Source organism: Euleptes europaea, chromosome 7, assembly GCF_029931775.1.
Source record: "Euleptes europaea isolate rEulEur1 chromosome 7, rEulEur1.hap1, whole genome shotgun sequence".
Classification (NCBI taxonomy): domain Eukaryota; kingdom Metazoa; phylum Chordata; class Lepidosauria; order Squamata; family Sphaerodactylidae; genus Euleptes; species Euleptes europaea.
Genome location: NC_079318.1, coordinates 36,759,886 through 36,780,049, shown reverse-complemented (window position 1 = coordinate 36,780,049; position 20,164 = coordinate 36,759,886). Strand labels below are relative to the sequence as shown.

At 45.0% G+C, this 20,164-nt stretch overlaps 1 protein-coding gene across 1 annotated transcript in view; it reads right to left on the bottom strand.

The window, feature by feature from the left end:
* Positions 1 to 1,813: 1,813 nt before the first annotated feature.
* LOC130480732 (spectrin alpha chain, non-erythrocytic 1-like) overlaps positions 1,814 to 20,164 on the bottom strand; it is a 32,358-nt gene continuing 14,007 nt past the window's right edge. Inside the window, exons 2-9 of the mRNA XM_056853355.1 lie at positions 15,078 to 15,209; positions 14,356 to 14,547; positions 10,902 to 10,985; positions 8,121 to 8,239; positions 7,840 to 7,954; positions 4,951 to 5,037; positions 3,875 to 3,990; positions 1,814 to 1,886 (exon numbers count right to left, since the gene is read on the bottom strand). Coding sequence (XP_056709333.1) covers positions 1,814 to 1,886; positions 3,875 to 3,990; positions 4,951 to 5,037; positions 7,840 to 7,954; positions 8,121 to 8,239; positions 10,902 to 10,985; positions 14,356 to 14,547; positions 15,078 to 15,209 — 918 coding nt within the window. The remainder of the gene's footprint in view (positions 1,887 to 3,874; positions 3,991 to 4,950; positions 5,038 to 7,839; positions 7,955 to 8,120; positions 8,240 to 10,901; positions 10,986 to 14,355; positions 14,548 to 15,077; positions 15,210 to 20,164) is intronic.

The following is a 20,164-nucleotide window of genomic DNA, read 5'->3' as shown; positions in this document are numbered from 1 at the left end:
AGTTTATTTTCTTCCACATGTGGCTTCAATAATGAGGATTTTCAAGGAAGGGTGCTGTCGTCATCAGTGGTGTTACTGGTGGAGTCAGAGTACCTCCCTTTAAAAAAAAACCATCTTAAAATAGCAATATAATGCTGCAGTGTTACAATGATAGTTTAAGCAGGTTCCGTAAATTCCCAGCTTTCATTTTTAAAAAAGTAAGTTTCTGTTCCCTTCCCTTGCGGAGATATACCTTTTCCCTTGTATCTCCAAAAGGAAGGATGCTAGAGACTTACTTAAAAAAAAATGAAACCTGGGAATTCAGAGAACCTGCTTGAATTATCATTGTAACACGGTAGCATTATATCCCTCTTTTAGGACTGTTAAAAAAATGGAAATCACAGCTGGGGGGAGGGAGTGGTTTACCAATGACGACAGTCTGATCATTGAAAAGTGGGCTGGAGATGGGTGGAACAAATAAAACTGACAGAAATATTACACACCAGGAAAAAGCTGTAAGAAAAAGCTAAGTGAGAAGTCCAGTGATCCATGTAGCTATTAATATAAACAAGGTACTGCAGCCCCAGGAGTCAACTGAGAGGAAGGAAACGTGGGAAACATCATGAATGTCAGTCCCGTCCGCTGATGGATCACTGGCTCCAACCCACAGCCTCTTAGGCTCTACCATAAAGCACCACTTTTTTTTTTATTGGGATTTGCAGAATGCAGCCAAAGGGGTTGGGTTCCTTGGTGATACCCAGTTCTGACCTATCTCTTAGGAGCAGCCCCTTTGATGGGAGCTAGGCTGAAACTGTAGCCTACATGAACTTGTTGCTAAGCATTGAAGCAGATCCCAGGAAGGTACCTGGACTGCCCCATAGCCACTTCCCACACTATTCTTTTTGCTTTAGAGCTCTTCTCCTAAGACAGTGTTCTGTGTGTCGATACCTCTTGCTGTCATTGTGAATGGACTCTCTTCCTGCTGAAGCTGGCTTGCCTTCCAGGCCTCTTGCACGTTCTGCCACCCTTCCTAAGACGTCCTTCTGCACCTAGGGCAAGACAGTCATCGCTCAGAATGCTGCTATTAAGGTGAGTGAAATTTGCTGGGATGAGGCAGGACCAACTCCCGACCTTACTGAGTCAATTTCTGGAAATTTTCCTTAGTCCACCACTACCGTCACACACAGACTCTGCAAACAGTTTATCAGTAGCTTGTTCCAGATCATATAAACATTTTATTGTAGCATGAAATTTTTTTAAAATGGGAGGGGTGAATGACACTCTGGACAACTCTGACCACTTGGAACGAAGGTCTTGATTGTGTTCTTGTCACTCCAGGATCCCACAACCAGAATGCGTCAGTATTTATGTTATGGTGATTGAAAAAGAAGACAGGCTTGGTGCCAAGCGTTCGGAGCCATGGTAAGAATATTTTGCATTCTGACCAGGCACTACCTGGTAAGGGTACGGTATGCGGGAGGTAGGAGATTATCACTTCCCGCCCTCAGCTCTTCTCTCCATACCGTTTCATGCTGCAAGCTTATTATGTGAGGCTGAGACCTGGATAAAAGGCCCAGGCTGGCCCTGAAGTCTGTTCTGGGAGGCGAGCAAAGCAGCCAGGCAAGCTAAATGGGCCATTGCCTAGCAACCCTCCAGCCCTTTTCTTCTCTACTGCGTACAGGTGACTCAACCACAGTGCAAGGACAATGTGGCATTTATACTCATTTACTCAACGGCTAAGCTATTATGCTGGTTTAGGGCTTGTTAACCTCACCAAACTGTAAGCAGAAGGCTGCAGCAACAGATGCTCATTTCTTCCCCTGCAGCACCCTGGCTACTGTATCTGGTCCAACAAGACAAAGGCCCCTTCCACATAGGGATCATTCTCTGTGTAGCTCTCATTGTCACTGCAAAATGCAGAGTCTTTCACAGTACCAAAACAGCATCCACACAATAGTTTTCCCCACAAATTTTCTTCCTCAGGCCATTTCCTCCCTGCTTCTACCATATAACTTCAGGGCTTTTCAGGCTTAAAACCAAACAAAACGCCCCAAAAGATAATTCCTTGATCACTACAGTGCAATAATGACCAGTTGCCACCATCAACTAGCTCCTCAGAACTCACCATTTTCATTAATTTTTCAAAAATGGAAATCTCTAGCTGTTTGCATGATGGAGATATAACCGGCATACTTTCTCCCTTATATCTTCACAAGAAAAAGGGCTAGAGACCTTTTATTTCAAAAATGAAAGTTGGAAGTTCACAAGATCTTCGCCATAAATGGTGGAAGCATGGGCTGAGGGAAGGGAAAAGGTGCCATTGTGGGTGAAACCTTCAAAATCCACACAGCATACAAAGATGGTTTTGACTGCAATCTTTCCAAAAAGATCATATCAAACCAGGTTTGGAAAAGACTGCATCAAAGCAGGGAACAACCCAGAAAGTGGATAGTTAGATGACAATGTCATACTGATGCTCCCAAAAAAACTGCTGCAGTTTAGATGTCAAACGGGAGAAAAACCTCCATATGGAAGCAACTGCAGGATTATTATCTTACTGCTCAACTATCCAAGATGTTAGGGATCTATGATTGGGTCTCCAGCTTCTCTAAAGTTCCATTAACAGGGTGCTTTCAATGGAGGCCACAGAGTCAAGAAAGAAACTGAACACATTTTTTTAACCTTTTCACCCATGTCATTTCTCCAACGCAACGTCATTTCTCTTCCTGTGATAAGGTACGACTTACTCTCTCGCAGATTACCACATACACAGTTACTATCAGTTGACCTTTAAAAGAGAGGGAGATCCAGTCATGTAACTGAGCCCTGAGATCAATTAAGTCTGCTACCATGGATTCACAGTAACACCAGCATTGTGCTTCTGCATAAACTGGGCCTTGCAAAGAAGTAATGCAGATTTAATTAGGCTGATGATTAATATGCGGATCTGACACACAACAGAGGTATTTGCTTACCCCCCATCCTGAGACTATCCTTGGTTTTTCTTCAGCTTCTCTCCCTGCACCGTTTGTAGCGATGGCCTTCGCCTTCTCGGGACCTAGAGCAGTCATTTGTCTTGTCAAAGCCACTGAGGGGGGCTTTTCACTCCTATTAAGTAAGTGACAACAAAAACGAAGGAGAAAAGTGGCTGTGATAAGGTGTGGGAAAGGGATGTTAAATGAAGGAGAGGGATCTCTTCCATTCCCATGTGACTTTTGCCCAACTGGCAGAGAGGAAGCTACTGTCTGCACTCATTATACACACACATAGAGCAAATGAACACACATGAAGCTGCCTTGTACTGAATCAGGGCCATCAAAGTCAGTATTTTCTACTCAGACTGGCAGTGGCACTCCAGGGTCTCAGGCAGAGGTCTTTCACATCACCCTACTGCATGGTCCTTTCAACTGGAGATGCCGGGCATTGGACCTGGGACCTTCTGCGTGCAAAGCAGAGGCTCTTCCACTGAGCCACAGCCTCTCCCCAGTCCCTTTAAAAACCACAGTACTTTTAGAAAACCCACACTCAGAGGAAAATTTATGTTAATCTTTTGTATATTGCGTTCTGAAAGACAGAAGCTTTAACATTTCCCCTATTTTTCTACTGGCTCGGCATTTGTGCCTTTAAATTAACAACAGACTGACTTGCAGAAATCTAGCCATGCTGGCAACACAGGTGAGGCTCTTTTGGCATGACAAAAGTTTCACTTACTTAATTTCTGCATCCAACACTCCTGATAAAAACACAGTTAAAAAAAAGGTAGACAATTGTACATTCAGCAATCCCCCTACTAACAGCAGAGGGAGTTCTTATTCAAACTTTGGGTAAATGGAGTTTATACCCAGCTCAGAATCTACCTCCTGCAGAGAAACAAGTGTGAGACACTCAACAATACCTTAGCAGCTGCTGGAGCTGGGCCCAGCTCTCCTTGACATCTTGGTGCTTGAGAGAGACTCGTGCTATCAGGCTGGGATGCAGGCTAGTGAGCTGGGACACAGTGACATCCAGCATCTGGAATTGCAGAAGAGGCACCCGGTGAGGAGTTCATAAGAACATAAGAAAAGCCCTGCTGGATCAGACCAAGGCCTATCAAGTCCAGCAGTCTGTTCACACAGTGGCCAACCAGGTGCCTCTTAGGAAGCCCACAAGCAAGATGACTGCAGCAGCATTATCCTCCATTCAGCTGGTCATCAAGCCCACCCAGATCAAGTCCGAACAACCTGTGACCACCCAACTAAGCACATCCCACCTGCAATATGTACTGGCATATGCTTGACAATCCTGCCCTGCTTCACAGTCCCAGGCTGCTAGCAAAAACAGGAGGTTTATCCATCCCATGACGGGCTACCACATATAGGCGATTGCCATGCATGTCTGTTTTAGTCTCCAAACAACAGTGTTGGATTAGCCCTTCAGGTACCAATGAATGGCAACACTTTCTTGGAGATCAGCTGTTGCTGCCAAATGCCTGTCTCAGGGGTGTTTAATTCATTTGTGTTGAACTCAATTATTACAAGGGCTGGATATGACATAAATGTCACTTGTTTGGCCTGGACCATGCCTCGCCAGGCCAGACTAGGACTGTGGGAGGTGACTCGCAGGCCCAGACTGGGACTGGGCAGGGGGGCTGCCTCGGCTGGCTTGCAGGCCAGATAAGAGCTCTCAAGGGGCCGGATCTGTATGTTTGACACCCCTGGCCTATCTCCTTCCAGAATACCAGGGTAAACTCTTAACTCTGGATGCAGCTGCTCTTGAAGCCGAGGGCAAGGCACATACCAAATACTGGCACTTTAAATGGATACAAGTTTGACCTCCGGTCATCTCATTTAATTAACAGTTACAGGCCTGAGAATCTGCTGTCTAAACAGATGAACGAGAGGGAGAGGACTCGAGAGAAGGATCTCCAACGATGGCTTCTCACTCTGCTATCTTTATGACACTGCTCCTGGGGGGGGGGTGCCCCCTACTTACCATGACCTGGCTGGCAATATCCCTAACGTCTAGGTCCAGGCCGGGCTCAGGTTTTCTTTGCTTCCCCACTCCACAGTGACTCCTCCACTGCAACAAAGGAAGAGAAACTAAGCTCAAAAAGGCATTTGGGCCACACAGTCTTAGTCTGGAAGCATTTGCCACCTTTGCTTACAACCTACAGTAGCCCCAGACAGAGCATTCTAGGATCACAACAAATGTACAGCTATCATAACATTTATTTCATTTGGCAATAAAAGGAGAAAAGGGGAGAGAGCCAAATGAATGGGTCTAGGAAGGAAGTACCCAAATTTGGGCACCATCACTGAAAAGCCTCTGTTCATAGCTGCCTTCTGCCTTACTTCAGGATGACGGGCCACCTGGATGAGGATCTCAGCAGATGGAAAGGTTCATATGGGAGAAGGCAGCCATTCAGATACCTTGGGAGATTTGGGACTAAAAACTGGCACAAGCATCTTGAATTGTGCTCAGAAATCAGCGAGGAAACCAAGGAAGATCTTTCGGTGGCACAGTGATGAGATCAGATTAGCAAGGTCTGGTGAACAATCTGATTGCTGCATTCTGGACTTCCACTGTGTGTTGATGGCAATCCCCCTCCCCAGTATGAAGCCCACACAGGACAGCAATTTAGAAAATGGCAAAAGTTTTTTAATGCTGAGAAGCTTATTGGGCAATTCTGATATAATTCCACAGTATTCACATTATGCTTTTTAATGGACTGCAAGTGTTCTCAGGCCCTGACCTGGATGGCCCAGGCTAGCCTGATCTCGTCAGATCTCAGAAGCTAAGCAGGGTCAGCCCTGGTTAGTATTTGGATGGGAGACCACCAAGGAATACCAGGGTTGCTGTGCAGAGGAAGGCACTGGCAAACCACCTCTGTTAGTCTCTTGCCATGAAAAACCCAAAAAGGGGTCGAGCGACTTGACAGCACTTTACACACACACACACAAGTGTTCTCAGGCAACTTTATAAGGGATACTTTAAAAAATGGAAACTATGGGCTTTTTACTCTATAGAAAAAAGGAAAAAAACCAGCATAGCCAAAAATGCACATCCATGTAACAATATGTGATTATGATAAAATTAAACAACATTAAACAGGGAGGGGCCGTGGCTCAGTGGTAGGGCATCTGCTTGGCATGCAGAAGGTCTCAGGTTTAATCCCCGGCATCTCCACTTAAAAGGGACTAGGCAAGTAGGTGATGTGAAAGACCCCTGCCTGAGACCCTGGAGAGCCGCTGCTGGTCTGAGTAGACAATACTGACTTCGATGGACCAAGGGTCTGATTCAGTATAAGGCAGCTTCATGTGTTCAACATGTAATTCTGCAATGAGATTAATATGTCACTAAAAAGAAGCACTCTCAGGAATTGGGAGCTACTGAAGGACATTCCACTATGTGATAAAACCTCATACCCTCTGTGAAAAGAACTAAAGAGATTGGCTAGTTACTGTTAACTCAGCTTCACCATCTAAAAGTTACATTCTGAAACCTGCAAGTTTTGCCTGAATCAAGGCTCCCCCTACTGGTCCTTTCCCACTAAACCAAGAACACAATTTTCATTAATACAAGTGACAACATGCTATACAGTCTCAAAGATTCTACCTTACATTCCTCATCCTGTATGTGTTATATAGATAAACAAATCCTACAGGAAAAACCTAGAGGATTCTAAAAGTACAGGTAGGACAACGCAGGAGTAATATTACTGATAGCAAAATAAGAACACCTTTGGTCAAGCATTACTAGAAGACGTTCCTGTTCAATTTTTGCGTAATAAACTAAAGAAAAACTTTTACTTAAAAACTTTTACTATCTGGTTCGGAGACTCAACATTCTAGTGGCAAAAGTGAGCCTAGTACGGTACCCTTTCTATAAGAGGCATTCATTCAGAATAGTGATTCAGCCTGATTCACAGCCATACTTCCAAAATCCTCTGCAGGTGCTAGGTAGGAAAGGGCATTAAATAATAAAATGAAAAGATTGCAGTTTAGGCTCAGCTTTAGCAGAACAGACATTCCATTTACTCTGGAGCCAAACATAGGGCTGTTAAGTAACTGCATTAACCAGCAGGCTTTTAAATGATCTACTTGTTGCAATTCAAATAGTTTAAAATACTGTGGTCCACAAATCCTTATGAAATTTACCTAAACAGTAGCAAGCTGCTGCATTTTTCAATATGAGGGTATATAAAACACATTCTCATAATTTTACATTTTCATAGGAAAAAACCTGCCTGCTTCATATGTTTGCAATTATCAAATTATTATAGCCCACAAATATTTTGAATGGCATTTAGATATACTTACAATACAGATGTTTTCAGTGACTACCTACATAAATGCTTTGATTTTTCTTGACATGAAAGATAGTTTGTCATTAGTTTTGTGCATTTATCTACTGTTTCTATATCCAAGTTTCTTAGCACTTCCCTGCCTGCCCTTTCACAGTATCTTGGCATACATGGCTTCATGCAGTTTTATTCTTATTCATTTTTTTCTTTTTGCCGTCAAGTCACATCTGACTTATGGCAACCCGGTATGGTTTTCAAGGCAAGAGACATTGGGAGGTGGTTTGCCATTGCCTGCCTCCACGTCACAACCCTGGTATTCCTTGGAGGTCTCCCATCCAAATACTTGCCAGGGTCGACCCTACTTAGCTTCTGAGATCTGATGAGATCAGGCTAGCCTGGGGCTATCCAGGTCAGGGTATTCATTCATACCTAAGAGCAAACATAATATTGGCTTCCACACAGCTCTTGGTTTTGTTGGCCCCAGTATACCGGAATGCACAACTCTGAACAATTCAGCATTGCTCTTCCCAGATCAATTAAATGTGGTACGAAGCCACAACAATCTAAATCTTCGGTACCTTAGCATGGATCGCCTCTAGGAGCACATCTGCTTGCTGGAGGAAGGCAGCAGCCTCCAGAGCCAGTTGCAGCATCTCATGATGCTCCTTCAGTGTCCCTTGGAGATGCAGCCACCTGCAAGGAGAAAGGGGGCAATACAAATTTAATAGCTTACAGGTAAGCAGGCAGGCAACCTCAGCAGATCAAACAAAAAAAGGGAACACAGTCACAATATCCCAGTATAACCTGACGCAAGCCATGCACCACATCTCTTCTCCCTGCCAGCTGCAGCTCCGCTCACATTTTATTGATGTGCTTGCGCCGAGCCACGACGTTCCTGCTCTCGCTCTTCCCTTGTTTCTCAAGCTTGTGAGCCAGATTGTTCATTTCCTCATGCAGGACCTGGAATCGCTGCTCCTCCTGGGTCAAATAACACATGAACACATGAAGCTGCCTTATACTGAATCAGACCCTTGGTCCATCAAAGTCAGTATTGTCTACTCGGACTGGCAGCCGCTCTCCAGGGTCTCACGCAGAGGTCTTTCACATCACCTACTTGCCTAGTCCCTTTAACTGGAGATGCCGGGGATTGAACCTGGGACCTTCTGCAGGCCAAGCAGAAGCTCTACCACTGAGTCACAGCCCCTCCCCAAATAAGAAGGGCAAAAATAGAGTTTAAACTTGTTTTCCCTTAGAGCCTGACTAGGTTCCCAAGAGCACCATCACCTGAGCACAACTGGTCAAGGTGAGATCTTTATCAGTTCACATTGTTAGCCTTTATATCCCATCAGCCTTTCTTCCCCCAAGAGGATCACCAACACCCAAATCATGCGAGGTCCATTTGGACATGTCTGCTGCTTCAGCACATGCACATGGACAGACCAAGAGCAAAGGAAGGTCTCCTGCTATTAGGAAGAGCGAGAATGCCTCATGGGGGCATTCTGCAGCCATCACAGCCAAGAGCAGGAAAAGTATTTAGTATAGCTCTAAAAGCGAATGTTAGCCCTGACCTGGATAGCCCTTCTAGCCTGATCTCATCAGATCTCAGAAGCAGGATCATCTCTGGCAAATATTGGATGGGAGACCTCCAAGGAATACCAGGGTCATGACATGGAGGCAGGCAATGGCAAACCACCTCTGAACGTCTCTTGCCCTGAAAACCCCACCAGGGGTTGCAATAAGTCAGATGTGACTTGACGGCAAAAAAAAAAAAAAAAAAAAAGTGAATGTTGGGGAATTCCATACTCAGCATGGAGATGGATGTGAAAACACCTTACGCCCCCCCAGTAAATGCCCCCCACAATACTTCTTTCACCACTTGTGCCCCTGCTTTGTTACTCCTGCTGTCCTCGATCTCCCTTGTTGGTGGTCAAAAAGAGAAGGAGGTGGGACACATGCCGTCCCTTATATGGCCTTTGTCCCCTCCACCCCCAAACACATCACGAAGGAGACAGTGTCAGGGTATCTGGCTCTGCCCTCTGCCTGCTGATGCAAGTCAACTCCTTCCCAACTCTTCCTTGCATTGAGGGTTCAGGAGCTCTCTTCTCAGTCTTCCCTGAACCTCATAGAATCATAGAGTTGGAAGGGACCACCAGGGCCATCAAGTCCAACCCCCTGCACAATGCAGGAAATTCACAACTACCTCCCCCCTCCACACCCCTAGTGACCAAAAGATGGCCAAGATGCCCTCCCTCTCATCATCTGCCTAAGGTCACAGAATCAGCATTGCTGACAGATGGCCATCTAACCTCTTCTTAAAAACCTCCAGGGAAGGAGAGCATACCACCTCCAGAGGAAGCCTGTTCCACTGAGGAACCGCTCTGTTAGAAAATTCTTCCTAATGTCTAGACGGAAACTCTTTTGATTTAATTTCAACCCGTTGGTTCTGGTCCGACCTTCTTGAGCAACAGAAAACAACTCGGAACCCTCCTCTATATGACAGCCCTTCAAGTACTTGAACATGGTTATCATATCCCCTCTCAGTCTTCTCCTCTTCAGGCTAAACATACCCAGCTCCTTCAACCTTTCCTCATAGGACTTGGTCTCCAGACCCCTCACCATCTTTGTTGCCCTTCTCTGGACACGTTCCAGCTTGTCTACATCTTTCTTACTCACCCATAAAGTCAGGGAGGAGGCCTGACTCTTCTGAATCTCACTGCGTCTAGGTTTGGAATAGGGTTTTGGCCTGCAGGAGCTGCAGGTCCCCTTTGATCAACGTAAACAAATCAAATAAATAAAAAGTTGTCCCTTTTTATTACCAAACAAAAGGTGCTGGATCTCCTTATTCCTGGTCTGCATGCAAGAGAGGTCCTGAACCCTTGACACAAGGAAGGCTTGGGAAGGAGCTGATTTGTATCAGCAGGTGGAGGAGAGAGCCGGATATCATAGAATCATAGATCATGACGCTGTCTCCTTTGTGATGCATTTGGGGCGGGGGGGGGGAGGGGATGAGGGCCATATCAGGGATGGCATGTGCCCCACGCCCTTCTCTTTTTGACCACCAACAAGGGAGACACCCACCCTCACTCCCTTCATTTCAGAGGGGGAGCTAGCTGGTCTCCCATTTGAGGGCTGAGTAGGAATTTTTCCCCCTCCAGCGGATTGGCACTAGCCTGGATGGGTTTTTTGCCTACTCTATTCTGAAAATGGCAACAAGACATCCACCGGATTCAGTAATGCCTAGGCATTGGTATGAAGGTGATAGCAGTGAGGGTCAATTTGCTTAAATGGTACGCAGTACAGCTTAGGTGAACACCCTAGGGTATCACTTGGATGGTGAAGGGTCAACCCTTCTGCTGCCATCACATCCAGGAGCAGGAAAAGTATTTAGTATAGCTCTAAAAGTGAATGTTGGGGAATTCCATATGCAGCCTTGTACACCATTCAACTCCCCTTGCAGTTAAGTAGCTGCAGAATGTGATGGGCTGTTCTGGGCTACAGGTTTGTAAGCTTGGATGCCTTGTTGATCCTTCAAGGTAGGCTGTCAAATCAGTTTGCAACTACCCCAGGACAGGCAGCACTATGTAGAAGCATCCTTCAGCACACAGTACAGAGTTCAACAGGCCAGTTCTTCAGTCCTCACCTGTTTTAAATCAAGGATCCGCCGGGTGAGCTGGATCTTGTCTGCATTCTCATGCAGTAGAGCCGCTAGCAGAGGTTTCTCTTCCTAGAAGATACAACAGGCAGGTGGTTTAGAATAAGAGGCCCCAGAAGTCACAGTGGCAGGTTCAGTTGTATTTATTTTGCAGCAAAAATAGAAACAGGAATCTTGCCTATATAACAAGGAGCCCCCCTCAGTAGAAATAATACAAATCGCATAAACTTTGCTTCTAATTTTGTTTTGATTATTTCTTTCAGGATTTAGGATTTCTGAGAATTTGAAATTTTTTAAATCAAGGAACAGCATATAAAAAGGAAGTCACTGATTACCAAGTTAGTCAGGGGAAAAAGCAAACAAAGGGGAGGGGGAGGGATATCAGGGCTCTAGAGGGCACTGAATCTCTGCTCCCTCACTGTTACAAGCCTCGCCTCACTTCCCTGTACTCTCAGAACTTTATCCTTTCAAGCTTCTTCCTATAACCATTCCTTTTCTGCTGGGGTGCCTCAGTTATGGAGTGTTGCCGTCTCTGGAACCCAAACCTAATGTATTTCTGGCGCTGAGTTCCAGCCTTATAGTTTGGCCAGGGATCTTCAGATTATTTCTAATTATACTGCTCCATTAAATATTTTTGTGTGTTTTTCTATTTTGCTTTGTATTGTTATTACTTTCTATGCCTGCCTGTGCTTTTTTAACCACTACTTTTCAATGTAATCCTAAACATAATTCCATTGATGCTAATTGGCTTAGAAGGGTATAACTCTGTTTAGGATTGAAGCATTTTTGGTCAATTTTTACCATTTCCGTCCCACTGCTAGTTTATAGATTATATTTTTAGACTACTGTTGAGATTTTCTTTTGATATTTTTGCCATATTTTATTGTTTGGTGGAAACTTCATCAGGTATTTTTATTGAGATGTGTTTTTTTTAAGGCAGAACCAAATGTTTGCTTTATTTTAAAGTGCAAAAAGTCAGGTTCTATGATGGATATCAGGAACGTGTTGCACAGCTATCCTGAAGACGCATGGAACACAGCCAGATTTCAGGACCCTCAGATACAAGCTAAACACCTGGGTTGGGTTCTCTTTAAGATCTTGGGGGCAAATTCTTCCTTCTCAGTGCTTTGACCAATAGGCCAGATTAGCCATAAAACCAATGGAAATGCCATTGTCTAGTTCTGTACTGGAATTTGTTGTAACTGTCCTAAAGGTCTCAGGGTGTGTGGAACCTCTCTGAAACTTTGATGCAAATGTGACCAAAATGTGACCAGATATCTGGCTGTCCTCAATCAGAACAAAAGCTTTTCCGGCTCTGGCTCTGGACTGGTAGAACTCTCTGCCGAGTGAGACCCAGGCCCTGCGGGTCTTAGCTCAGTTCCGCAGGGCCTGTAAGATGGAGATGTTCTGCCAGGCCTATGGCTGAGAGCAGTGACACACACTCTCTGAGCCACCTGCCCATTTCCTGCATTCTCTGCATTGGTCAATGTTCACCTTTCTACCTGGCTATGACACCACCATTACCAATATTAAAGGCGCAACTTCGGGAGTGATGCACATAGAGGGGTGAGGTAGGTAGGGGACACCCGCCTAGCCAGCCAGATCAGCCAAATCAACCCTGGCAATCAATGGGGTGACAGATGTCGCAGCCAGATCGCCCTCACATCCTCAAGATCTTTGGTCAGATGAGCTTGAAATGAAAGGAAAGGAATATTAAAGGTGTTGTTGGATTCTTTGGCTTAGTTTTTGAACTGTTAAAATGTATTACTGATTTTAATGCTATTTATTTATTGTGTGTTGTATTTTTACTGATGTAAGCTGTCATGAACCCAACCTTAAAAAATACATAACATTAAGTGGCCCACTATGATGACCAGAAGAATACTTCTGTGTATGTTTGTCTTCAGCTATATCTATAGTGAGCACCAGCACATAAGAAAATTAACATGGATCAGTACAGAATCTCAAGTGACCTCAGTATAATAACCTGGTGTCCTTCAACTGAGGGTTTGTTCACGAATGACATACAGAGTACCCACCTAGTGGGGCACAAAAGGGAGCTTTGCACTCATGTATCTTCTCCCACACGCAGCCCCCACCCCTGATATAATCTGTAATGAGAACGGAGGCACACAGGCACAGTTTGCATTGTCATGCTGCACACCAACCCCCAGGTTCATGAGAACTGGGCTGTACTTGTGATGGGGAGGCCACCCCAAGTTCAAGCCTCCTGCCCCGATGGAAAACTTATGTGGCTAAGCCATGCATGAGCCAGCTCTTACCCTTTGGAACAGAGAAGATATTCTCCTTGTTATAACGTATTGTGCTGTCTGGTGAGAAACAGCCAGCTGTGGACAAAAGGTCTGTTCCCTGGGAAAGCACTAGAAGAGACTCGTTGCCATGGCTAAAAGTAACTTTGCCTACCAGTGAACTCTATGTGCTTATCTGTCAATTTATCTTGTCTTAATTCAATGGTGTCCCCCTCTCTCTCTTGAACAATGGATTATAGTTTTAATCTTGTTTTTACCAGTTTTATTGCTGTTGGGTTAAATATGCCATTATTTTTATCAATTATATGTTGTTGGATTTTATATTTGCTGTTTGCCATTCCAGGAATATAATGGTTGTTGGGTGGAACACAAATTCCATCAATCAATCAAACAAACAGCATCTTCAACCCCAGAGCGTTTTCCTTTCTATTTCTGTCATGTCCCCCTCTTGTGCAGCCCTGCAAAAACCTTCTGAACTCTATCTGCCCTTCCCTTTCCAAAGTACTGGCTACTTCAGTTCTTTATACTGAAATTACGTATTCTGGAATTGCCAGAAACTGGTGGAAGAAATGTAAGGGCACCTTGTCTGACTGTCTCCAAAAAGGCAAGATCACCAGCCACTTATGTAAGAGAGATGAACACACATAGAGGTATTCAGGGTTTCTAACATGACTGACCAGGAACAAAGGTCTTCTTCATCTCCTAATACAGTGGTTCCCAAAGTGGGCAGTACCATCCCCTGGGGGGGGGGCGGTGGGGTTACCTAGGGGGGCAATAAGATCTAAGGGGGAAGCATGGGGGCATTAGAGGTGGGCCCCTTCAACTGTGTTGTTGGATAGGGTAGGGGGTGCTGGGGTTTGTGGAACCAAGGGGAGGTGGCCCGAAAAGTTTGAGACCGACTGTCCTAATACAATTATTATTCACACACTGCTGAAAATCAACAGAAACTTGGAGGGGAAGGAGGGGTGCAACCCTATACTATCCCTTACAATATCCCAATAAAGTGAGAAAAGCCAGTCTCATTCTCCAGAAGAAAAACCCTTTCTCATTCCAGTAGGCCATCATTATCACTAAGGGACCAGAATAAAAACCAAGTCTCTAATTTTAGCCAGGCTCAAGAGAAGCCACAATGGATCCCATTATCTCCGGCCCATTTCATCCTGAACATGTACCTTCCGCCTGATCCAAGCTTCCAGTTGCTCAGCTGTGTGGTTGAACTCTTGTAAGGTTCGCAGACCGCCTGTTGCTTTGCTATGATTGGCTGCCATCTGCTTCAGCAAATGCCACTGCTCCCGCAGAGTCTGCAGTTGTCTCCTCATCGTCTCTGCAGTGGGAGAGGACTGGACCAGGAGTTGCTCACCCATCTTCAGCATTGTTGGGAAAGAAACACATTAGAGAAGTTGGATTTGCAACCATTCCACCTTCCCAGAGCACTGACTGCATGAGAAATCCAGGGAATTGCATAAAATGGGGGAAACACAGAGATCTACCCACAGGTAGCCACATGTGACCAGATAGGGACAGAGCTCAGCACTTTCCCTTGGGTTGACTTGAGAGCCAGCATGATGTAATGATTAAGAGTGGTGGACTCTGATTTGGAGAACCGGGTTTGATTCCCCACTCCTCCACATGAGCAGCAGACTCTAATTGGTTTCCCCACTCCTACACATAAGGCCAGCTGGGTGACCTTGGGCTAGCCACAGCTCTCTTAGAGCTCTCTCAGCCTCACCTACCTCACAGGGTGTCTGTTGTGGGGAGGGGAGGGGAAGGTGATTGTAAGCCGGTTTGATTCTATCTTAAGTGGTAGAGAAAGACGGCATATAAAAACCAACTCTTCTTCTTCAACCCAAGAGGCAAGAAAGGGCTTGGGGTTTGTCCAGAGACCTTGAAGTACCTGGTTTAGTTTGATTATTGTGTTCTCAAAGTCCTTCATGTCTCTTTGCAAAGTCTGAGGCACTTGCTCCCATTTCTGAATACTGCAACCGTCCTTCAGGTCCCGGAGTTTCATTTGTACCCACTTCTCAGCCTGCAACACAGAGGAAAAAGGCCTTTACACAGCACAGGTTATCTGCCCTCCATTCGATGCTGTTGGGAAGGTTTTTTTTTCCTGCTTCTCCACACCAGCTTGGTGCATTTGTGCACCTCTCAGGCTTTACCCTGACCTTTCTCAAACCTGCTTTGCTTTGAGGTTTCAAGAAAGACTGTAGCAAAGCTTGGATGGCTGCTGCGTAGGTAGGAAAATTAGGATTATCCCACCCATACGTCTGCAATTTTTCCAGAAGAGCCAGCGTGGTGTAGTGGTTAAGAGCGGTGGTTTGGAGCAGTGGACTCTGATCTGGAGAACTGGGTTTGATTCCCCACTCCTCCACATGAGCGGAGGAGGCTAATCTGGTGAACTGGATTTGTTTCCCCACTCCTACACACGAAGCCAGCTGGATGACCTTGGGCAAGTCACACTCTCTCAGGTTCACCTACCTCACAGGGTGTCTGTTATGGGGAGGGGAAGGCGATTGTAAGCTGGTTTGATTCTCCCTTAAGTGGTAGAGAAAGTTGGCATATAAAAACCAACTCCTTCTTCTTCTTCCTGAACTTGTCCCTGTGGCAGCCATTTTCTCCCCCTCCACGCTACTGTAAGAGGCTTCTTATTTTTAAAAAAGATTGTAACTAGAATATTGTTATACCAATATACCATTGTAACAATAGATGTAACAAGTACTGTGAATTCCCACCTTCATTTAAGAAAAAAATAAATCTTGTCCCTTCCCTTACGGAGATATAAGGGGAAAGGCATATCTTTGTAGTGGAAGGGGCTAGATACTTACTTCTTTTCTTAAATGAAGTTGGGAATTCTCAGAATCTGTTACATCTATTGTTACAATGGTATATCGATAAAACAAAATTCTACTGCTTTTTTAAAGAAAAGAAATTGCAAAAGCCTGGTAGCTGGGGGGAAACTCGCCACGGGGAAGCCCCATTGCTGCAGCACTACATCTGCAGCTGCTGCAGTAGCAAGGAAACCGCACAAGCTCCTCCCTTCAAAGATATGATAGAAATAGGTAAGATACAGCACCCAGCATTCAGCAGCTGTTAAGGAAGGAGGTGACATGCCCAGCCTAGGTTAGTTCAAAGGCCATATCAAAGAGTAATGTAACATAGTGATTAGAGCATCTCTGTTTTATCCTCACAACAATGCTGTGAGCAAGGTTAGGCGAAGAGAGGGCCACTGGCCCAAGGTCACCCAGTAAGCTTCCACAGCAGAGCCTGGATTTGTGATCAGACCCAGCGTGGTGTAGTGGTTAAAAGCGGTGGCTTGGAGTGGTGGAATCTGATCTGGAGCACCGGGTTTGATTCCTCACTCCTCCACATGAGCGGCGGAGGCTAATCTGGTGAACCGGGTTGGTTTCCCCACTCCTACACATGAAGCCAGCTGGGTGATCTTGGGCTAATCACAGCTTTCTTCGAGCTCTCTCAGCCCCACCTACCTCACAGGGTGTCTGTTGTGGGGAGGGGAAGGGAAGGTGATTGTAAGCTAGTTTGAGTCTTCCATAAGTGGTAGAGAAAGTCAGCATATAAAAACCAACTCTTCTTCTTCATGTCCTAAACAGACACTCTTAAACACCATACCACACTGGTGTAAAGCCTTTTGTATTTAAAACACTACACTGAGAACAACTAGCCCTCTTTCATGGGGCCGGGGACCTTATTTTGTGTTCCCTTTCCCTCAAAGAGGGGGGAGGGAGAATATATCAGATATTTCTGTGGACTGTCCCTCTCCTATAGCTTTTTATCCTAGAAAGGGGCTGCCAAGGATGATCTCATACCATAACAACAGCTTCTCTCTTGCCAAAGAACTTAGTCTCCTTCCGTCTGCATGTCCCTCTTGCTCTAACAGAGGAAAGACCTCTGGCTATGAAACACTGCTCTCCCTTTTCTATTTCAGTCCTGGAAATAAGAGCAGGACACGGCCTTTCGCCACAGACCTCTATGACACTGAAGCCAATTTCTTCTTTTGTTGAAGAGGAGGATTTACCTGCAACATGTCACAGCTGAACTGGGCTACAAGAGGGCTACGCTGAGAAAGGTTTGCCAGTCCTGTGTTGCTCTGGATGTAGGGTTTCAGCCCCACTACCTCACTTTCCTCTGTGTTCTTCACAATCTGTTTCCAGGGAGCTGAAGCTGCACATCCTGCAATCTAGGGAAGAAAGAGAAGGGAGGTTAAGCTTGCTCAGATCAAGCCAGAAGCAGAAACGCCTTAACTGATCTTTAGTGCCAACACTGAATCTGGCTTGGGGTATAATGTGCCGGCCCTAAACTTAAGGGTTACTGTGCAGTTGTAAACATTAGCACGGGAACACACAGGTTGCCATATCATGCTAACTCATCTCTATTACATACAGGGAACATTTTACTTTTAACTTGTTCACTGAAAGTGCCAATGCATAGCCCTGCATATGGTTTCCTATGCCCCTAAAATACATTTTAAGATGGTGGCATAAGAATATAAGAAAAGCCATGCTGGATCAGACCAAGGCCCATCAAGTCCAGCAGTCTGCTCACACAGTGGCCAACCAGGTGCCTCTAGGAAGCTTACAAACAAGACGACTGCAGCAGCATCCTGCCTGTGTTCCAAGGCACCTAATATAATAGGCAAAGATGGCATCAAAGTGCATTATTCCAAGTCCTGCCCTCACCTAGTCCACTTTTGGGTGTTGTGAAACACCCCCTTATGGCATCTGATGGTGGCAGCTGTTGATAGTACAGTAATACTGTCTCATTTCGATGCACTGGTGTAAACACACATACGGATATGTTTATATATATAAACATAGCTGAAGGTGGGAGCAACTCATGTTGGTGGGTGGGAAGGAAAGAAGCAAACAGGGAAAGAGGCGGGGGAAAGGAAATAGTGTTGGGAGGAGGGAAAGTGAGATGCCCTGCAACTCCTTGCAGGTTCTCCACTGTATAATTAGCTCCAGTTCAGCCTGGCGGGTGCCACCCAACCAGACCTGGCTGGAACTATGCAACTGGGCCCACCCAAGAACTGGCATCTTGCAACTCAGCCAGAATAGATGTGTGAGCTGTGGGGCACACATGCCACAATACTCTTTTCTGTGTCAAATCTGTGTCAAATCTCTCCTTACTCACCTTGCTCAGCAATCTGCACAATAAGGCAGTAACAACGCCACAGCTTGGAAAGAAGCTTGGAAAGAAGGCGGCTAAGGGGAGACATGATAGAGGTCTATAAAATTATGCATCGTTTGGAAAGAGTGGACAGGGAGCGGTTTTTCTCCCTCTCCCATAACACTAGAACACGGGGTCATCTGCTAATGCTGCAGGGTGAGAGATTCAAAACAGATAAAAGGAAGTATTTTTTCACACAACACATAGTTAAATTGTGGAACTCCCTGCCCCAGGATGTGGTGATGGCTGCCAGCTTGGAGGGCTTTAAGAGGGGAGTGGACATATTCATGGAGGAGAGGGGTATTCATGGCTATTAGTTAGAATGGATACTAGTCATGCTGCATACCTATTCTCTCTAGTATCAGAGGAGCATGCCTATTATTTTGGGTGCGGTGGAACACAGGCAGGATGGTGCTGCTGCAGTCGTCTTGTTTGTGGCTTCCTAGAGGCACCTGGTTGGCCACTGTGTGAACTGACTGCTGGACTTGATGAGCCTTGGTCTGATCCAGCAGGGCCTTTCTTATGTTCACAGCACAATGCCTAGAGCTCAGTCGTCTCAGGTTATTTGTGCTACGTGGTGGGGGTTCTATATTCTTTTATCCCCCGTGAAATTCCTTACGGGCTCCCAACTTGTAGACCTCTGTTGGCTAACAAAGATTAAGTTTTCTGTTGATTAAACCAGCAATCCCTTCCTGTAATAATGTCTTCCATTCAACTGCCCCTACAGAAATAGTGTCTCAAACTAAATGGAATTTCTTTTGGTAATGACCATACATTGATATCAATTGCAACCAAATGTGGCTTAATGCTCTACTAAATGGAATATGATACACAACTTGCATAATCACATGGGGGGAAAAATCATATGAATGCCACAAAGCTGGGCTAATATTCTTTAACTGGTTCAGATAAGTTTGATTAAAAACATCTTTCAAATCAATGTTTATATAACTGTGGCTGTCCTAGTACTGCTAAAAATACAAAAGAGAATCTAGACATATTAATTAAATACTCAATGTTTGGTGGCCAAGAATCCCTCTTCGGGAGGTCATAAAGAATTTACTCTTGGTAACAACACTTAAGCTTCAATCCTAAAAACCACAAGAAGCCCTACTTAGTAATATGGGATTTATTTCTGAATAGAACTGATTAGGGTTGATCTGCCTCCACAGCTTGTATAGTGGCCTAACCTATGATGAAAAGCAGTTGTGTGTGCAATGTTGCCATTCTAGAGAATCTGTTGCCCGGGCAAATGTTACACTGATGTGCTGATGTTGCACATTATGCCACTTTGCATGCATAGCATTGCAATGATCAATGAGACATTAGACATGGGCAAAGTCACATGGGTAAGGTCTTCTACCCCAATAGTGTCACATTTAGTATAACAGTCAGTAAAACAAACATACATATATAGCTCAACTGGGAAAACCCCAGTTTTCAGTCTAAGGAGTATGGGTGGTATATTTTTGGTAATATCCAAAACTCATGTCAGAATCACACTAAAAAAAATTCAGAGTAGTTATGTCATAATGATCCCGTATTTCCATTCCACACAAAATCTGAGGAAGCAATTGAGCCTTGAGAATGTAAATGTCCAGGCGACGTGATTGTCTCTGTTTTACAGGGTCACCAAGAAAGGCAGCCTATCACTGAATAAAAAAGAAATAAACTAAAGGCCTCCAAGAACGTGAGAATATTATTAAAAGTCTGATGAATTTTAAGCCTGGTAGCTTTCATTCAATCCACAAATTTCAACCAGGGCCAAATTAAGAGATGCTGGAGGGCCTCGGCTATAAC